The following is a 22,003-nucleotide window of genomic DNA, read 5'->3' on the forward strand; positions in this document are numbered from 1 at the left end:
TCTCTTTGCAGGATTTTAGGACTGCAAAGCCTCTGATTTAGTCTTTCTAAGCAAATGAGCTCAGCTTGAGTTTCTCTACTAAAACGTGAGTACACTTTGAGTTTTTTCATGTGTGAGAGTTTCTGCATGTGCCACACCACAAGTTGCATCAGGCATGTCACTTAACAATTTTCAAGCCCCTTGGCTTTTCTCTTGACATGTGTGCAGGCCACTCGTGTCAGCCATATTACATAGACAAAATCAGAAAAAGTGATCATTTGAGTGTTCAAAAGGCAGCAACAGCAGACATGTAATCATTTTCATGTTAAGCTCTTTCTCGAAAGAATAATTCTGTTACGCAGGTACCTCCAGGAAAAGTAGACTGTTGTTTTTCTTTCAATATAACCATGTTGTTATGTAATGAGTGTTTCCTTCTGCTCATCTTATGTCTTCCAGCTTTGTGTAATGTTGAAAATATGATCAGTTTGATATGTGATTCCATCCCAACTAACAGAATCTTCCCAAAAACTAAATTAGGTTTAGTTCTATTTTCAGCCTCACTCGACCTCAGAAATTCTGTGATCATGTTTGATTTATTTTGGTTATTTGTAGTTCCTAACGGATAACAGTTTGCAACAGAAGCTCAAATAACGTCTGGGTATAGCTGGGGAAAGTAGGATACCAGCCAGTAATGTACAATACGCCCATCGTTGAAGCAGATGGGCTTCAGCAGTAAAAGACCAACCTGGGTTTCACTCATGTCTGCTAAGAACAAGAAACTGAGGCTGTAATTTGCACAGGCTCACCAAAATTGAATAATACCACAATGGAAGAATACTTACTGGCCAGATATGTCTCTGCTTTGTGATGACCAGGTACGTAGCAGTTCAAAACTTAGATGGCATAAATACTACCTTGTAGTATCAGTTTGTTGGTGGTGATTCATTGTTGTGGGTGATATTTTCTTGCTGTATACTTTGGTTCGTTTATAAAAAAAAAATGATATTTTTAAAATCACAGCCCACCTCAGCATTGTTTCTGATCATGTCCCCACCTTTGTGACCACAGTGCAACCAAGAGAATAATGGCCTCCACTATCACTAGATCTCAATCAAGAGACCACCTTCGGAATAGGATGAAATGAAAGATTTGCATTACAGACATGCAGCTGACAAATGTGTACCAGCTATATCATGGTATCATGTCAATATGGTTCAAATTCTCATATGTTTCAAACACTGTATTGTATCTATGGAGAATTAAGAAACTTTTATATGTAAAATTGGGGTCCAATGTGGTACTTGCAAGATGTAAGTACCACATCTTATAACTTATAAGTTATAACATACTTATAAGTTATACTTATAAGTTATAAGTATTATAACTTATGGCCTCAAATGTAGCTCACTCAGGTGATACTGATGGATAAAGCTGGGTGAAATTGCATTTTGCAATGTGTCTGAATGCATAAAATGGACAGAAATGCATGTTGTCAACATTTCTCTTTCATGACAAAGTCATGATATTTCTAAAACATTATATACATTGATTAGAACTGGCAATGAAAATCTATAGAATGAAGCTGTTATCTGATTTCTGTTTCCAGAAGTCAACAAAACTGATGAAGCTGTCTATGTTCTCATGTTCATCTTTGTCTTCCTGTGCTTTACTCTCCTCTGCTCCCCCTCTGAGCTTGTCATTTTCTAAACAGTGAAATTCAGAAGAACACATCCTGTACAATCTGGCAACACACAGAGTCTGAGATTAATCTCAGAGTATGGAGACTCTTTCAGATCAGCTTCCTTTTTGCTTTTGTTGGAGGTGATATACCCAAACAGAAGCTCAGTCAAAAATAATTTTATCTGTCTTTTGTGCTGACACATGCTTACATCAGTTAGGCTTGTTGTAACTACGTTTTGAAGCAAAACCTTATGACTTTGCCTCAACATTTTTTCCTGCTCCTTCCTTTTTTATCTTTTGATGCTTTAGTGTTTCATTATAAAATTGTGACATTTGCAGTTTGAATAATTTTTAACAAATGGAATTTTTCATAATTCTCTTTTTTCTTTAATATCAAATCTGTCTGGGGAATTACATATTGTACATAAATTGCAGTTTGATTGGTTGATGAAGGCATACATTGATTTGACAGAGTTTTAAATATCTGCTTCGACTGTTGTCAGTAAAGACTGTGTCCCCCTAGAGGTCTCAAAGTAAATTGTTTTTTTGTCTAACAAAAATTCAAACTGGCCTTTTAGAAACAACAGTTATGCCTGGATTTGTCTTCAGTGTCACAGTGAACCATGAAAGCATTATCTTTACTATTTTCATTTTCCCAGACAGACGTCTCTCCTCTCTGCAGCTATGCCGCTAAAGTCATTGCTGTTTTATGGTCATCTGGAATAAAACCATGCATACGTTGCTAAGGGAAGCAGTAATGTGCAAACATGACTGGGTGTATGGTTTTACCAAGTCTCATAGCGAAAGCAGTTTGGTAAGATAAAAGTTAATGAGGCTGCATGTATCTCAGCTGATATCATGTAGAGGGCCAGGAAATTAATTGTAATGTATTTAAATGATAATTGAGACCATAAATGGCTTCATGATTTACCAAGATAATTATTGAATATGAAAGTTTATTAAACCTTTTTTTTTAGAACAGCTTTAACTGAACAGCTTTATAGTGTCATGTTATAGATAAAACTTATATTTTGGTATCATTTTAAATGAAAAACCTTCCCTTCCACTTTTATTTAAGTCTCCACTGACATTTTTTATTATAATTTATGAAACCCTGCAAAGAGTGTTTTTCCCCTTTATCTTTTCAATGCATAGTTTAAAAATTGTCTTGACTTTATTTGCTTGTTTGATTATTGCTGTAAAAGTTTCAGTGTAGCACCACTTGGTTGCCATTTTAAATGTGGCTTATAAACTGATTGATTTGTTTTTATCTTTGTATTTTACACTTTATTTTATGATGTGCACACAGAAATCGGACAGCCAGAGTTACAGTCTGCAATGGTTTTAAAAAAACAGATCATAGACTTTTTCTTATGTTCTCTGCTAAACACTTGATGGGGCTATTGGCCCCGTGTTCGTTTTATGATCATTCAAAGAGCTGTAGAGCCATCTTGTGGTCAAAACATGAAAGGACATTTCTGTGGCTCCCAGGACTTTTAAATGAACTTTCTTTTTATGCAAATAACTTTGTTTAACACATATTTTCGTCAGCGAAAAAAAATCAGCCTAAACCACATTTATTTGCAATTTTGCTCTAAATTTAAAGCCTCTATCACACAGCAGTGACTGGTTTGTGTACAGGTGGGACTTTCAGATAAAATCCTCTTCACAGAGTTACTGAATCCAGGCAGACCTTTCTGACTATACACATGTATAGGCATATACATATACAGTGTAAATTGAATGTCTTATTAGCTTTGACATGGTTTCACAACTGCCAGGGGGGAAAACAGTATGAATCACTTGAGTCACAAAGTGAGTGATAAAGTGGGTGTTGTGTATTTGTCATGAGAGATTCTGTTTGGAGTGGGTTGCAATCATAAGAAAGTTTGACTGGGATGAGTCAAAATTGGTTTATTTGGTGCTATCAATATAAAAACTGATTTATTTATTTTTTTAATATCAAGGAATAACTGTGACAACTTCGGGTGGAGCGGCAGTAAAAAGGAAGCAGATATTTAGGGATTGGGTCTGAGGTCATGTTGGCACTCGTGACAGGGAGGTTGCTGCATGTAAAGCGGCTGAGCCTCAGCTGTTGTTATGAACCAAAGGACCTGGTCGAGTGGACAGCTGCAAAGGGCCAAGAAAGCAAAAGTTATTGCTGTGGTGAGCAGTTGTCGTGTGTAGGGTCACTGAGTATTATTATGAGTGAAGGTGCGCACACTGCACATGACTAAGGGCAAAGGAAAATGTTTGTTTCTTGGGGGCAGAGGAGGAGGTTACTAGTTTTTTCTTTTGTTTTGCTTTTTGCTTTTTAGTCCTACGTATAAAATGATAGCAGTGCTTTTGAAAAAGTGGGGAAAACTTAAAATCTTTAGAACAGCTTTTATTTAAATACATATAAATGTATTAGAACCCTGACATATTTTCCTCCAAATCAAAAAATGTAAAAAAAATAATACATCAAGTGTTTTATATTTCTACAGAAGAAAGTAAAGGGGACACATGGAGTTTTTTGAGTAACAATGTCTGAACTTTTTGTTACAAACTAAAATGTTTACTGTACAAACTGGGAGACGCTTGAATAGGGAGCTTTTCTGTGAATTTTTAAAGCAATCTATGGCTGTAAAGGGACTGTTTCTGAGAATTTATTTATATCTGTTACTCCATGTCGTCGTCCTTCACCTACCTCTGAACAGGTATTCAGTCCAGAACAACTGGACAACATTACATGTTTCTTCTGCATTCTACAACATCAGAATGCAAATGAACCAAATGTAGCTTGGATACTGGTGTATATAGGGTTTTTGTAACACTCCTTTTAGGGATACCTCCCGCAACAGGAACTTTTTGTGAAGTGCTTTGAGACGACATTTCTTGTGAACTCGCACTATATACATAAAATTGAATTTAAGAGAACTGAACACGGTTTTCATCTTTAACACCGTTACTAGCGGGTGTACTTGGATGCATGTGATGGAGCATTGTCCTCCATAAAATAATTGTCTTTTTAAGCATTCAAGCTTATTCAGCTGAGAATTAGGAAATATGCCTAAAAAGTGACAATATTTTCAAAACACTTAAACAATTGTGAGCATAGTGTATCTATTCCCCCTTTCCAGTGTATTTATTATCTGAAACAACAAATTATAATCCGATTTTCAGACAGAGATTTCCTATAACCAATATGCACAACATTTTCTACCTTCATGCTTAATTAATGTAGAATTTCCACCAAAATCTGTGCTCTGGTGGTTATTGTTTTAAACACAACTGTGCTGCACGGTAAATGTAGAGAGCAACAAAAGAACATTTGGATTCTTTTTTTTAAAAATTAGATTAGTAATAGTTAAATGTTTTAACTGTATTTAATTAAAAAAAGAACATGTGATAAGCATTTACCCATCTTGGATACAGTTTGATAAAATTATATGACTGTGGGCTGTATTTGACAGAGATGGACTGCAGCCCACAAATTTGCAGGAAATCCCCAAAACTGTCCTGTCAGAAAGTGGTTTGTGTTGAAGCCAAATCAGGTGCCCTGGAGAACTTTCAGAGGAGAATCGGGGACACAGGAGAGAAGAAAGTGAGAACTGAATATAGAATGAGAAGTCAATCTTAGACAAGCACCTTTACCTGAAGGAACTCAAAATTTTCACTGTTCAGATCTGAAGACAGAGGGGATCCATCCAAATCAAGGACGAACTGAATATTTTGCAATTTTGCAATAGCCATTTACCTAACATGCATGTTCCTGGACTATAGGAAGAAACCACAATAGATGGACAAAACCCACACATCGACAACTCAGCTCAGAATGACTCCAGCTGAGACTTAAATGGAAACCGTCTCGCATCGTGGTGACAGCGTTTAACCACCACTCCACCAAGCTGTCCGTCAAGATCACAGTTTGATGATTTTTTTCTCCCCTTATATTCCCTTGATGCAAGGAGGGCGATTCGACTTTGGGATTCAGAGGGATTTTGGAATCATGATCTATTGAAAGCTTTTCTGGACCTGTTTCAAGAAAGACTGACGAAACGAGACTAAACATCGCAAACCACAGTTGAAAGATCTGCACATGTGCAGACTTTCTCCTCCACTGCTGCTGCCCTGGGATTAGCCCCTTCCTGGGAGACTGGCCACAATCACAAATGTGCAGACATTCAAAAATGCATGAACACGCTCACACTGTATATGTTTGCCAGCTCCAGGGCTATTTGAAAAACTTTTGAAAAAATATTTGAAAAGCTAATTGTATTATCATTGTAATGCATAATTTTCCAAAAATAATGTTTTTTTTTTTATTTCCCAAGTTATATGTGTTAATGTCTTACCTGCAGTAACCTCCTCTTGCAACAATGAGAGCACCTTTTCTCAGGGATATCATTGCACATGCCAGTAAATGATCTGTTTTATTTAAAAATTCTCCCAAAACACAAGGCGTTCTATCCCGAAAAACACAATCAGATCTTGTGACGCTGCTACCTGGCTAGCTGTGCAAGTGAGTTTCTATAATTCTTATGCAATCAGAATCTGTTCGGCATATGTGATTTGTTAAAAAGAGCTTAAAAAAGACCAAATTCAGACTGAAGTACTTAAACTTAAATGATCAATAAGTTACAAAAAGAAAATCTGACTGCACAAGTTATGGGGTTTGCTTATGGTGTCTGTCATGTTCTCACATTCATTGCGGTTTTCTTATATTACACTGATGTTTTTGAATGATCAAACTTCATTTCAATGCATTTACAAGGCCACTGGTGACTCAATTGTTGGTATTCCTGGTAAAAGGGTCATTAACCATTTATCTTTGCAAAATCTTGGTATCATTCTGTTTCCTGGATTTTCTTATCTGTAGGTCAGGGAATTTTTGGTCATTGAAGAAAGTTTTCTTTGTTATGAGAGCAACACATAACATTGGATTATTTTCCTGCTAAAAGACCCACTGACAAATAATTTTAGTTTTCTTGCCAAAGGTCACCATATTTTTATATAAAACCTTGCAGTATTTCAAAGAATTTATGTACTCTAACAAGGTTCCCAGAGTCTTTGAAATTGAAACACACACCATCACGGATCTCTGTGTCTAGGAAGATTGATATCATATGGAATAGTGAGTCATGAATTAATTCTGTTTAACAGAAAAAATAGAGCACAAATAAGAATAGTGCTACTGTTACATTTAATGTAAAGGGATTATGTAAATTGTCAAAAAATAATTATACTTTCATATTTAATTATTTTCCCACTAAATAAAAGCAGTTCATCTATAGGGCAGATTTAACTATTTCTTTTATTCAATTCAATGAATAAAAGCTCAAATTTATTTTGTTTATGTAGAACCTTTTATCTTATTTATCTTTTTGTTTGATCACTTTTTGTTACTATAGACCTTTCTTGTGCCCAGAATAATGATGGCTCAATTGATTTAATCCTTTTCACACATCTTTATCGTTGTTACTAATAAGTATGGATGTTACTAATAAGTATGTCATCGTGCTAAAGCAACATGACAAAAACACAAAAATAAGTCAAATCATAGGAATAAAGGAATGAGATATAAAATAGGTGATAACTCAACAAAACTCAGTAATTCCCTATTAATACTGTAGAAAGTCAAGATTTTCCATTACCACAGAAAAAAGTTAACAAATTCCCAACAGTGTGCTTTCCTTTCACAAGTCCATTAAAACTTTTGGTGTTAAAAATAGCTCCAAAAACCCTTCGTTCAGTGAGTCTTGATTCAAACTCATAAAGGAATAAGTTGTTTTGTGACTATAGAGGGATTTCATCACATCCACCGCACAGCCTGTCAACCCCAATATCTCCAACAAACTCTTGTGTGTTTGTCTCAGGACATTTAAATTGGACAAGACTGCCATCATCATATTTTTTGTTTTATTTTATTTTTTACTTTGTGTTAATAAAGAGTGATGCGGCTTGTCTGCTTGTGACATGTGACTGGAAGTGGCACATACGATGACAACGGGGTGTTTCTTCTTGACTCTTGGCTCAAGAACTGAGGAGAAACTTGTGAAGGAGGCTTTTATCTGTGGTCATGAGGGAGTTCTAGCGTCCAACACAGAATACTTTAGAAGTGAGATCTGGACCGCTTAACTGAATCCTTTTTCTGGCATGTTTCTCATCAATACAAAACTAGTGAACCATTTAATGAATGCTCAGATATGCAAGACTTTCTGTTGGAATTGTTGTTGATTATTGTCTATACATTTAGACAAACCAGGCTAAGTGTATAGACTCGACTACTGATTGTAATAATTTTCACTTCCATTTTGGGATAAAGCAGTGAAAAGGAACCTCCTCAAAAATTACCTTCAGAAATCAAGGAGTTAAAACAAATGATGGCTGTTGTTTTGTCCCTGTATTGCCTTACAAGATTTTTGTGGTCAAAACTGTCATTTTGAGACCCAAAATCCACCTTTTTCTGTTGCATATACAGAACAGATTCCTTCTTTCCCTACAGACTTTGCAACACACCAAGCTAGGAATATCATTCTAGAAAGATGCTAGTGTCTGTAAAATTTAAGCATGCCTTTATCGGTGAGTCTCTTAATATCTTGCCCTCAAACAGCAAACATGCTGTTCTCATTTTCATTCATTCAAATCACCCTCAGCCTCCGGTCGCCCGAATATAGCTTACTGTCCCTATTTGCATAGAGCACCATTTTCTTGGCTTCAGTCAAATCAAACTAGTCTCCAGCTTTATCTGACTCTCATCAGGTACCTTTTCTTCTTCTTTAGCATGAGAGCAGACGTGACCATCAGGCAGGAAGCAGCAGATTTAGGTTGGCAAACTGACACCTGGCAGTCTTTTATATTCTGTCTCATTACAACAACAAACTGCAGTCGAATCTATTGGAATTTTATGTTACAAGCTAACACAAAGCACCACACAGTTATAAAAGGAAAAGTAAAGAAAACATGGATTTCAAAATTTGTTTTGATAAAAGTATTTGAAAATTCTCCTGTGCCTTTCTATTCAAATGCCTTTTGTTTAGATAGATAAATTCAAGTAAAATATTCACCTAATTTGAGTCCCTCGGTGTATAATTCAGTTTCATAATAAACACAATATTTTTCTGAAGGCCTCAAAGGTTGTTAAACATTAGTGAACAAACAGCAAGATCAAACACACCAGACTGGTCAGGGATGGGTTGTTAAACAAATATTCCAACCTTGAATTTTATGATCACTGCAAATGCCATACCCTTTCATCCAAAATAAAAGGATATTTAATAAATCTGGGCCTGATAAGACATGGAGGTCTGTCTAGGTTGGAAGGCCTAGTCAGAAATGATTTAATTTGATTAAATAAGCTGTCAAGAGGTACATTGTAACTTTGCAGGAGCCACAACTACCCACAGCTCAGGTGGAAAAATCTGTTGCTCTGACAGCTATCAGTTATGTACTCCACAAATCTTGTGTTTACATAAGTATGGCAGGAAGAAAGTGATTGTTGAAAGTCACAAGAACTGTATGTTGTAGTTTGGTGCAAATGATGTAGGAAACATAGAAAACTATGTGCAAAATGCCATCTGTTCACGTAAACTAACACTCCACGTCACTCTGATCACACACATTTCTCAATGTAAAACATGGTGGTGGTAGAATTTAATTAATTAAGTTTACAGATTCAAATGAACATGTCACATGTTAACATAAAAGTTCTGAATGACAAGGAGTAGTCTGAAGAAAAAAAATCTTATATGGTCTACCCCTATGTACCTGTGGGGAGCTTTTCTTCAGAAATGTAAGTGGTCAGAGTTGATGGGATGATGGATGAAGCTAAATCGCTAAAAGTCCTCTTCAGGAAAACCTTTCAGAGACTGCAAGACACTGAAGTGATGTTTCACATTGACACAGGATGAACCTAAACATGCGGCTGGAACTGCAATGGAATAATTTTGATAAAAGTATATTCACATGTCAAAATGAACCTAGGCCAAAGTCCTAAACATAGATCTAAATCTAATCAGCAATTTATGACAAGTCTTGAAAACTTCAGAAATTTATGATATTGCAAAGAATAATAAGCAAAACAATGTCATTCCCTATCTTGTTAAAACATGTTCTAAAATAATTTTAGCTGAAGTTGCGGTAAAAGGTACTAACATTTCATATTTTATTTTTTCAAATAAGAAAATGTATTATTTTCATAATTTTGTGGTACTTTTTGTTGATCATAAAATTCTAATAAAAGTACAATTAAGTTTGCAAGTGTAAAGTTAAAAAATGTGAAAATGTTCAATCAGCAAATGATTACTTTTGCAAGGCACTTTACACTTATATTCAGAAAATGCTCAAAGTTATTTTCTCAAAGCTGACACTAACTCCCAGATCCTCAGCTTCATTGAATCTGAATATGAAGAAAGCAGCAGTGGAGCTGCTTTTTGGATCTTTGATGCTATCCATTTGTAGCACTCAGAAGATGATCATAGTCTCCATAATTCACATCAGGTTTTGCACTTATTCTTTGCAGATGTATGAAAAATAAGTGAATGAATTCAGGAGAGAGTTTTCACTGTATCTCCAAAGAGAGAATCCTGTTAGGGAGTAGATAATGCTGCTCTAAAGCCAAAACGTGAACCGTTGTTCCCCCAGTCGAGACTGCGATAAGCTGTAAAGAAGGTGGTGTAAAAGCCCTTTCACTCACTTGCTTTTTCAGGTCCTCTCACAACACACCTACCTTCTGGCCCCATATTGTTTTTTCTCCCTGACAATAGATTCAGTTACATAATGAATCCCATCCATATCAAAGACTAACCCCAGGAGAGACTGGCCGGGCTCCAAGCCCCCTCAGAACGGGCCAAAACCGCATGGGAGAACAAACTCTTCCTTATTTTTTCCTCTTCCTCTGCTCTTTGTCATACCACAAACGCTATCAAGTGTGAGAGGATGGCCATGTGTTGCTGATCAAGTGCATATTAGATAAATATTGCAATGGTCACCTAATATGTTGCGGTGTACTTTCTAGTTTTAGAATGACTGTTAAGGCAAAAAAAAAAAACGGAGCATCCCAGACTCTTATTTAAAATGCATTCCTCATGGAAGGCCGACCATCTCGTGGGGGTTTTTGTGCTCTAGGAGGGTAAATGGGTTTTGATGGTCTCTGCTGTTGTGTCTGAATCACCATGTTGTGCTGGGCAACAAGATTTGGTGCTCCCACAAAGTGCACTCACACATGGCTCTGCCAGCACTGAGCAACATTTTAAAACTCTGGGCCTGCTGTCCCTGCTGCACTTTCTGCCAAACAGCTCTGCAAAAAAAAAAAAAACAAGGAAAGAAAGCAAAAGGAAAAAAAAAAAACATAGCATTTTCTTCACTTCTTTCCAATCTTCTATTAGTTTCGGTTTTATGTCTTTTTTTCTTTTTCCTCTTTACAATTGTGGATGTCTTTTTGCGTCACCCGTTGCCTTTTCCTGGCTTTGTCTCTGAAATCTTTGCGCATGAAAATTTTGAAGCAAATGTGCCTCCCACACTTGAAATTCCAGGATTTTGCAGGACTCCACAGGCTGCTGCCTCTCTCTCTGTCCCTTTATCACTGGTAACATGTGAGTGTGTGAGTGTTAGGGCTCACACACTCTCACACTCATGCCGCAGGACAACAATGTGAGTGTGTGTAGGGGGAAATAATAATATGCTAATTCATTGCCCTTAATTGCATAGAGAGAGCAGAGAGATTCCATACTTGACATAACTGCTTTGAATCGCTCACTGTGTGTTGGTCGGCATCAAGTGTTCACTTGTATTGTTTTATATTGAAAATCAAAATTGCAACTTTTTCATCACAATTATTAAGCGAGTCTGGAAACAAGCTGCTGAAAAATGGAAGCCGAGCCCTTTGAAATATATTTTTTCCAGTTTTATCCATCAATATTTTTCACATTTCTTATCCTGCATGGGAAATATGTAAAACTTAAACTTGAACGTGAGGAAATAAAGTAGTCTGTGGAAGATTAAATCTGGTCTTTTAATTGAAACATGTCTCTTTCCCTTCCTCCCTCTCCTTTTATAAATATACATATTTAATAAGGATCAACTCACCATCTTCCAATAATATTTCAGTGTACTCTGTGAGTTCCACCAGGTAGCAGGGAGAAAACCCCTTTTTTTCAGCAAATCAAGTGTCAAATAATACAAACAATTCAACAGCCAAATATCAGAAGTTTAATAAATGTAAAAAAAGAACTAAAAATAAGAGAAAGGGAAAAGTGTAACCACAAATTTGTGAATTGAAGTGCTTAAAATCAATGTTTTTTTGATTGCAATAAAGAGTAAGAATAAATAATTTCTTAGCTGTTTAACATTAAATTAAAAACACACTCCTTTTTAGAGATTAGCTGGCGCTATAACAGAAATTCAAATGGACCTTTTATTAACTCCACAGGCCTACGTTGGATTGCTGCAACAGAACAGCCTTACAGAATGCTTGGTGTTATCCTGTTACAAAATAGAATTTCAAAACAAGCAAAGTTATCTTCCAATAAACTAAAGTGTCCTAAAATGCTTTAAATTGGGAGAGAAACGAGTTGAAAATGGATTAGATTAACTTGCTTTAAATAAAGATACACAAAGTACACGATCATGGAATGCTGTCACAGTTCAACAAAAGCAAAAAAGCTGTGACAATGAAAACACAGTCTCAGTTACTAATCAACAAGTCTTAAAGCTGTGGAAATAAGATGAGCAGCTATGCTGCCACCCCATTCACGATCAAGACGTGCCAAGAAAAGTGAAAAGGAGAGAACGAATAAAAAAACAAAGTGAAAGACTGTGGACAACTGTTCAGGGAGCTGAAAATGACCAGATGTCAAAGTGTTGTTTTTTATCAACTTTCTCCTAATAATTTTAAGAACACTGCACCTGTGCTGAGCAAAATCTCTTGTAATAATTTTAAGCCACTTAAAGACCAATTGTAGTATTTATTTATTTGAGTAATGTTTCATGGTTGTTTTACATCAATTAAAATGTGTGACAGTCGCCTAAGGCATGGCGGTTAATGTCAGTGTGTGAAGAGCTGACCTCAGGCAACTGGCAAAAAAAGAGCATTTGGTTTTACTCAAGATGGTCTCACCAATGCATCAGCAGCTACAACAGATTTAACTGTCAATCTGAAACTTTCAGAATTTTAAACTTATTTTAAGTCACTTATGCATGCTGGGTTCATTTTGTCTGTATGTCTTTTATACCATAACTACAAGTAAATAGATCAGATGCTTGGAAAAATAAACCTATCATTCCTGAATTTCTAAAACGTCTATGATAATTGTGATGAGCTTATCTGGAAGTAAGTTCCTAACTGAAATTGTGCATAAGGCCTTTACCCTCTCGCTTAGAGAGTCTATGAAATCTATAATATGATTAAGTTTTTTCCATCACTAAAAAGTTAAAACAAAGAAGTATCTTAACATTTTCTTATTTTCTGCAGTTCCTCCCATCTGGCATGCAATAGGTGCAAACAGATTGAGAAATGTTTGTAAATGCTAACTGATGAAGCTTTTATTTCTTATTCATTAAACAACATAGATAGCACTTCTAGGATGGTTGATTTTCTTTTAAACCTGGTTAAAGATTAGGATTTTGAAGTGTGATGCTGAAAGTTTTAAAATGTTGCCATTCTTAATCATTCCTGATTTGCAAATAAATGCATAAATCCTTAAAGCGCCAACAAATGCCAACATTTTAGAAATATGAAGCAAAATAATTTTGGCATTAGTTGCAATAGATGTGCTAAAATAAGAAGAATTTATTTTTTTTTCTTTTACAACATTCATTTCGAATAATAAACCAGTATCAATTCAGATTTGTTGAAATGTTTTGCTTGACCTGGTCATAACTGTATTAATTTGGAGACATCATTTCAGAAATCCTACATTTTATGGGTGGAAGAGAGAGACAAGAGAAATAACTTTGAGGAAGTTGTTTGCTTGGGTGGAGCTGCTAAAATTTTGTCCTATGTGTTTACTTTGCATGTGAAGCGAGATGTTGTTGCAAACAGAAGGGTCAGGGGGATTTCTGCTGCAAATAAGCAACAGTTGCAAATTTAAAAGTAAAATCACCTGGAATAAAATATATACCAACATCTGATTTCCGCCAAAAATTATAGTGGACAAACACAATGTTTTGCAGAGTACTCAAACCTTCACATGTAGTCAGGTTACAACCTTGAACTTCAATGTATTTCATTGTAATCTTATGTGATAAACCAACAGAAAGTAGTCCATAGTTATGGAAAGATATGAAAAAAATGTCATGCAAACATGAACGTGTGGCAGACAACTAACATCGCTCGTTGCCCTGAAAAAATAATGGCTGGATCATTTTGTGCTGGTAATTCTGGAGGAAAACCTACCTGTGACTGCTCTGGAAGTCCAGATCCCAGCAGAACAACAGCTTTAATTGTACAAGTAAAATTACAATGGAACAGTTTGGAATACTATTGTATTAGATTGGCTTAGTCAAAATCTATCATATATGAACAAGTTTGTACTTTTTTAAAAATTTTTACAGAAAAATTGAGTAAAGTGTTCTGTTTCTATATTTGCATAGCTTGTATACTTCTACCACAAAAGACAAATAACTGTAATTGCAATAAAAGGTGTTTTTGCAATGCATTGACTTTTTAGCGTCAGAAGCTCCGTATCATTTTCCAACATTTTTCTAATTATGCTCACCTTTGTGTGAATGTGGTTTAATGTCTGTCACATTAAACCTCATTAAAATATGTCAAATTCTGTAATATCACCAAATCTGAAAAATTTCTGTGGGTATGAATACTTTTGCAGGGAGCTGTACTTTGCAAGCACTATTAAGATACATTCGTACCCGCGAAACAGCTTTGTTTTTCTTTTATTGTCACACAAACGAGACAACGAGAAACTGGCCAAGAGCAGACTAGGCGAACATTCAGGAAACTCCTTTTTTGTTTTTGCCGAGAGGAATAAGGCCATGCAGCTTCAGCAGCGGGCCATAACTGTGCTTTATGTCCACTTCATTTCCCTTGCAAATCAGCCTCACATTCTTGGGGTTTTCACAGTTCCCAGATCCCTCCCTTTTCACCAAAACATGCCCTGAGTCAGTCAGGCTCATTAGGGAGGGATGAGACTATTACCAGGTTTGCTGTCCCCATCCTGACAATGCTTACGTGGTCGAATTGGTGAAAGCAGCAGCTTAACTGGGTCCACCCTGCCGCTCCATCATGTTTAAGTGGGCAAAAGACCACAACTCGACTTCCAGTGACGCCCCTTCTTTCCCATCATCTTTATTTGACAGCTGGAATGTTGCAGAGTCTCAACTACACCAAATGTAAAAAAAATAAAATAAAATTCATATTCTATGCCGTTGCAATTTTTCTGCAATGTTTTGTGTGAGTGATTTTACACCACAAGCTTGAAATAGAGCTGAGACAAAAAGATTTGTTTAATTCATAGAATGTGCAGCCATTTGTTCAATTGTCTGAGGTAGTTTATCTTGCAGTAAAGCTCTCCAATGCAGTTCATTCCTACCTATTTCAAGAGTCTCAATCAGAAACTGTGGATCTGTTCCAAGGAAACAGGACCCAAGCACCCTGAAGAGCCTTTTTGCCTCACTTTTATTCACTCCTCTTCTTTCTCAAGAGTTCCTCCTGAAAGTATTTGGCAAACACTTGTGAAAAAAAAAGAGTTTGAGTGAAGAAAAACAACAAGTCGTTCTTGAGCCACCCACATCCCATCTGCTGTGGTATTATCTTCTTTTATTATCTTCAGATTATGTGCGCTGATATTATTTCAGCTATTTAGTCTGGTGGTCATTGCGGTTGTTCTTATTGTTGTTGTTTTTTTGTTTGTTTGTGGAGTGCTGCAATATGAGGGGGGCGGTGGGGGAGATTCTCCTCTTAGTGCATCTAATCATCCATTCAGGACCCTCTTAACGGCTTGTCAGTTCCCCTTGCCCTTCCATTTTCTGTCCAATTAATTCCTTTCTAGCTCTCCGGATAAAGGGACACAATAGGGCCCCATCCACAGCATAATGGATCATTAAAATTCAGCAGGGCGGCCCTGGCACTTGGCATCGCCCTTGGACTGGTTAGGGACGGTGGCTTGGCATGCCAGGCCAGAGCCAACTCTGGACCAAAGGAGACAGGATCTCTTCTCATTCCTTTTATGCTGGTTGTTTAATGAATAAATCTAAAGTTGACAACTTTGATAGATATGTTGCTATGCTTTTGCAGAATCCAAACAATAAGATATGTAAAGATTAAGAGAAAAGAACAAAACATGATGAAAGTTGTTCATAGGATTCTTGTTTTTGTCTAAATTTCCTGAGGAATAAATACCAGCAAATCTTTTTAATAAATCCGTTTTGTGTGAAATCTCACTAATTTCAAAGTTATACATGGAGATGAATATGAACCAACCAGCACAAAGGGAAACCCGCAATTAAATTATTTCTTATTTTATTATAGTTTTTCACAATCGCTTCCAAATGTATTTGAGCACAAAAAAGTACAAAATGGAATAAGATGAGTTGTAGATGGAAAGAAGAGGATCGAAAACAAACATCGAGAAAAAGTATTATTTATTTTTTTTTGAAAAAACGGCCAGCGGAAGGGTTAGATGTGCATGTGTGTGTGAAACTAGTTAATAGAACAATCATTTTCACAGCCTTTTTTTTTTTCAAAATCATACACCAAAATGATATACAAAAAAATGCAGTTCTGCTCTATTTTAATTCTGCAAACTGATGCTTTAGGGAATTATATCAAATTAAGGACAGAAATTAAAAGCGAGTCTCTTGAGTGGATGGTTTGTTAGTTAAAAATTCTATTTAATTCCAAAATACTGACAATTAGCATTAGAAGGCACAAACACATTTTTATGCAGCAGTGAGTCGGCTTTCAATTGTTTATGAAATAAATATTTTAAAAACAGTCACGCTTAACATCACTTTCAGTAAAGTAAAAAAGAAAAGAAAAGATGTTTTCTGTATCATTTGGTGTGTATGATGATTATGTCATGGGATATGTATTCAGTCCTATAAGAAAATGGACTCACACATTCATCTGCACATTATCTCTCCCAACACACGGATGCATGTTTGCTCACGTGTTCTCGCGTTGCCCATGGACATGTACAGGAGGTCCAGCTGACGTGTCACTCAGCGTGTGGTGTTGTTTTACCCCATTTCCTTTAAGCCCACAACATGACTAATCGCGATTTGCCAAGCGTAGATTTCAGACACCTGTTCTGAGTCTTGCGCCAGAGTCTGTTGGTCCTGTCTGTTTGCTCCCAAACTCGGAATGGAGATCCTTCTGGAAATTCAACGGAATATCAAATGCACGGTGCTTTACTTCATTTACCTCCTTTTCATTAAGTCAGTAAAACTGTACTCTAAATAACAAAAAAAGAACCCACATGTAGCATGTGTTTACCTATTCAAAAACAAAAATCCAATAATGCATCAACATAAATACATATAAGACTTTTTATGCAAAAATGACACAAAATTCCAATAAGCCTTTTTTTTTTCCTTTCAGCCTGAATCACTGATGCAAATAGTGTGCTGCGATATGTAGCTTCAGCCACTTATGTAAATTTTACTGCAGCTTCAACATATCTGGTCCTGTGTGCACTGTTAGCCAAACTTTTTAATTCCTGCAGAATTCTGCTGCCAGTCTGCACCTTCACCTTAAAGGTGCACTTTTGCAACTTGAAACTGAAAAAGGACAGGGATGTACAAGATGTCAGCTTAAGTAAAGTGTCCTCATGGAGGAGTTTGGCTCTCTGATGACACACACAAGTTCTCTTTGTGTAAAAACTCTGTACACGTGTGTTTGTTTGTTTTTTTTGTTTTGTTTTTTTTTTCATCTCAACAATAGAACTTTATATAAAATCAGCAGGCACTTTTTCTTTTGTTTGTTTCACGTTCACACGGTCGCAGGTGGCCCTACAGGCCCCTTCATACAGCTCTTCACCTTTGCCTTATGTCCTTCATTAGTAGTGCATCAAACTGAATGAGTCTCTGGTGCAAACAGACTGTTTCTGGTCCCCTTTAAGGTCGAGACAGAGTAGTGTAGACGGGCTGGTCCCAACTGGGGGCAGTGGGACTGTGGGCCGGAGCCATGGATAGACTATTCAGGATCGGGCTGCTGTAGGGCCGCCTAGATGAGTGGAAGTAGGGGTACTGATAGAGGCTGGAGGGGTAGCCAGAGTAAGGACTGTAATAGTTAGAGCTCTGCAGATCGGTATAGTCACACTGGGAGCTAGAGAAAGACGCAGCACCCGAGGTGGCCGAAGTGGCCGAGGTGACGCAGGCTTGGCTGCTGTAGGAGCTGTAATCAGAGTGCGACGGTGACCCATGGGAGTGCTCACTGTAGTGGCTGGGGCTCAGCTGCTCTGTTTTTATGTGGAGGCGGTGCTGGCCGACCTCGCCGGCGGGGGGAGAAGTGGAGGACATGCCGCACTTTCGGCTCCAGGATGAAACACCACTGCCGTACGAGGAAGCGTAGGAGCTGCCGGAGACTGGAACCGGCCCATGACTGTGATCTGAGGATAAGGCAGCGGAGCCCGACGCTGGGCCATTCAGCGGGAGGTACTGGTCAAACTCATGAACATCAAAGGTCTCCATGTTGCTGATGACATCAGTGCTCAGCTCGTTGATGTCCACATTGCTGAAGTCAATATTCTGCCTGCTGCTGTCGGCAAGGCGGCGGCCTTCATGCTTCAGGTCCTGTTTAGCTCCATGGTGGAGCTCTGTTTTTGGGGTGGTGGGTGGTGTAGGTGGTCCATGAGGCTGCCCTGAAAAGAAATGTCAGAATAAAATGTTAAGATCACTTAAAACACAAAACTAACTATGATCCCTAAAAAGTAATAGCCCTGTTTGCAGTCTTGGTTACATACCTGCATGTTCAGGGTGGTGGTGTCCATCAGGCATTCCTGCCAGCCCCCCCATCCCTGGCTCAGCTTTGTACATGTGATGTGCCAACTCTGCCCCTGAATCTGAGTCGCTCTGCCCTGGTTTCACATTCTTCCGTCGCCGTGGCTGGTACTTATAGTCTGGATGATCTTTTTTGTGCTGAACCCTCAGTCGCTCTGCTTCATCTACGAAGGGCCTCTTCTCACTTTCAGAAAGCAGGCTGATATGAAAAGTATAGAAGAAAAAATAGTTTTTAAATTTCATGAGCAAACCACAAAAAAAGATTGAGAAAGCTATATTTGAATTTAAAAGTTTGTTCTGAGCGTATTTGCTGCCATAACTATAGTTTTCTTTAAATAATTTTCCAAATTTTATCTCCCCAGACTCTTACATTTTCATTGTGAGTTCATATTTGCAGCTATATTATCAGTTACTGCTTTGGTGATTATCTTATTCAAAGCTGGGTTATATTTTATTTTACTGCAGACATTAATCCTAGTAATTAAATATTTCTTACCGCCAGAGTTTTCCCAGTGTCTTGCTTAGCTCAGCATTGTGCAGATGTGGGTACTGATCCGCCAGCTTCCTGCGGGCCGCCTGTGCCCACACCATGAACGCATTCATGGGTCTCTTGACGTGCGGTTTGTTCTTCAGAGATCCGTTCCCTCGCACTGGCATCGGGACCAGGGACCAATCGTATCCCTTAAGGACCTGCGAGACCGCGTCCCGTATGCAGGCTGGGAAGCGCTCATCGTCCTCGGAGTCCAGCTTCTTTCCCAAACCGCTGAGGAGGGATCCGTGACCGTCGGAGCCCGTTGGCGAGGACGGCGCGTCGGAGTCGGACTCGTCCTGAGACATGGAGCTGTTTGTCCCTGATGGACTGCACGGCTGGTCGTTGAGAGACTTTTCATGCTCCTCTGTCATTTTTAACATAATGCAATCAGTCCAGCACAGGTGAAAATCCAAAACTGTGTTAGAAATGAAAAAAAGAAGGGACCCCGCAGCAAAAGTTCCGCTGCGCCTTTTACGCACGGTGTGCCCTGGTTAAATTCCTTTAACTGTTTCAGTCACCTGGAGCTCCGATTTGTTTGTCTTGTTTGTCTTAAGCTGCCATTGGGGGTGCGGTCGTCAAAGTTGCTGTTCACAATATGAAACGAGGAGCTACATGTTACTGCAACTTGACTCGGACTTTTAAATCATTCAGCCCTCCTTCCGCCTGGGATTGGCTGGAGCAAATCAGCACCATCTCCTCATTGGTTGTGGGAATTGTGTGGGCTTCATTATTATAATGTTTTAGTTTTTTCATGGTGTTTTATGGCTCTGCTGAAACTGCATGAACTGTGATATTCTCTGCTGCATTGATATTACTGTATATACAGTATATACAGTATATATATATATATATATATATATATATATATATATATATATATATATATGTATATATATATATATATATACATATATATATATATATATATATATATATATATATATATATATATATATATATATATATATATATATACATATATATATATATATATATATATATATATATATATACAAAATTCCCTTCTCACCCACCGCGGGTGGTTCTTATTCTCTGAGCTCGGGTCCTCTACCAGAGGCCTGGGAGCTTGAGGGTTCTGCGCAGTATCTTGGCTGTGCCAAGGACTGCACATTTTTGGATTTTTGGATATATATATATATATATCTTCACTCAGAAATTGGTTTTCTAAACAGTTTTTGTTATTGATAATAAAAGTATCAATGACAAAATTAACAACTATGAATGTTGTAATATATTCTGGACATGTATATTGGATTCTACACTGTAAAAATTTACTTTGGAGGATGCAAAATTTTAGTTAATTAAATAACATACTAAGCATCTTAACTAAGCATATTAGTATGTAAACCAAGCATATTGATATATTTTTTAACTCTGCCACAGCTAACTTATTTTGAGAGTAAATCCTACCAAATATTTTGAGAAAAAATTTACTAAAGATGTTAGTTTTATCAAAATTAGTTGTTCCTATTTGCTTGTACTGCAGAGACTGATAAACATTTGTATTATAAATAAATTTACTCACTTAATAAAAGTTAAAAATTTCCATAAGGTGTATAAGATCTTTATGTCTGAGTGGGAATATATGTTTGTACCCAATACTAGTTAGTCTAGGAGGGGTGCTATTGCTAAAGCCAAACTAGTTGGAAAACAATGTTTTTTAACTATGAGATAAATGTTGCTTCAGAACGCTAAAATTTAGCTACGGTTTTCAGAGAAAAAGTTTTTGTTTCACCTTATTAGAAGAAGTTTAAATGTTTATAGCAAGCTTTTACCAGTATGGCAACAATCTTACTGATTTAACAAAGTAACGTACCAAACTTAACAAAGTAAAGTATGCATACATTTACTGTGCTAAAATTGATAATTTCCAGATCTGGCTGTCTTCCCCCCTGTCCTTCCCCCTTTCCTGTCAGCCTACTTTCACATAAGGGACACTAGAGCCCACAAAAGACCCCCTGGAGGGGTAAAAAAAAAAAGGAAAACAATAATGACAAATTTTCCGGCATATGGAATGGTATTCATGAAGTAAAATAAGTAAAAAAAAAAAAAAACATGAAACTTTATAACTAACTATTTTTCAGCAGATTTGCCAATTATGTGATATTATTTTACAACTCTTGTCACTATTTTTCCTGATAGAATAAATTTCTCATTAAACAGTTACAGACAAGCTACTGTAGATTGTGATGTCAAGTGTTCCATTTATGTCTTCATTTTAATATTTCCTTAGTAATTCAATATTAGCCAAGAACCGCATTTAAATTTAAGCAAATGTAAAATGTGAGCCTTGCTTGAGAACCAACTTCATCTTGAAAAGTTCAGTCATCATGGGCCATTATGAGCCCTTTTACAACGTTAACAAAAAGTTTCAACCTTTCCAAAGTGAGGATGTTTCCACAATAAAGCCTTTCACATCCAGTGAAACATCCATTTTATGACCCTGAAGGTACATTATCGGGAGAAGGGGAGATAAGCAGCAGGACTGAATCACTGTCTTTGTTGCAGCTGTCTTTGTTCATGTATTGTGGGATGATTTTTATCACTGACCTCCCTGTGAAAAGACAGGGTATGTGTGTGCTGGACGGCAGTTTACCTCGCTCCATGGACACTGCAGGTGGCTGAGGGAACAGGATCTCTAATGTGGAAATAATAGAAACTGACACTTATGCATGCAGAGTTCTGGTGGCTCGTGCACCAAGGTAAGTTATTACAATATTGACTTTTACTAAAACTGATCATAAGCTGAAAAAGTGTTGCACCTAAAGCTTTAAAGTCTGATGAATAACAAAGACTTGTAAATGACTTGCATGTCAAATGAGGCTGGCTTCCTTTTTAGCAGCTGCTTCCATA

The 22,003-nt window shown here is 37.2% G+C and overlaps 1 protein-coding gene across 1 annotated transcript; it reads right to left on the reverse strand.

Annotated features, from left to right (window-relative positions):
• Positions 1 to 17,712: 17,712 nt before the first annotated feature.
• LOC114160230 (transcription factor Sox-8) lies at positions 17,713 to 19,509 on the reverse strand. The gene is made up of 3 exons (XM_028042710.1): positions 19,094 to 19,509; positions 18,561 to 18,796; positions 17,713 to 18,458 (listed from the first exon to the last, which is right to left on the reverse strand). Exons 1-3 carry the CDS (start codon positions 19,507 to 19,509, stop codon positions 17,713 to 17,715), a joined length of 1,398 nt encoding a protein of 465 aa, XP_027898511.1.
• Positions 19,510 to 22,003: the final 2,494 nt, after the last annotated feature.

Source organism: Xiphophorus couchianus, chromosome 16, assembly GCF_001444195.1.
Source record: "Xiphophorus couchianus chromosome 16, X_couchianus-1.0, whole genome shotgun sequence".
NCBI classification, from domain to species: Eukaryota; Metazoa; Chordata; class Actinopteri; order Cyprinodontiformes; family Poeciliidae; genus Xiphophorus; species Xiphophorus couchianus.

Bases quoted from the DNA above. Each gene is read 5' to 3' on its own strand.
- LOC114160230 (XM_028042710.1), bottom strand. From the start codon at position 19,509: ATGTTAAAAATGACAGAGGAGCATGAAAAGTCTCTCAACGACCAGCCG. The intron at 18,797-19,093 runs GTAAGAAATATT...TTTTCATATCAG, and splicing joins ACACTGGGAAAACTCTGGCG to CCTGCTTTCTGAAAGTGAGA. The intron at 18,459-18,560 runs GTATGTAACCAA...ATTTCTTTTCAG, and splicing joins CCACCACCCTGAACATGCAG to GGCAGCCTCATGGACCACCT.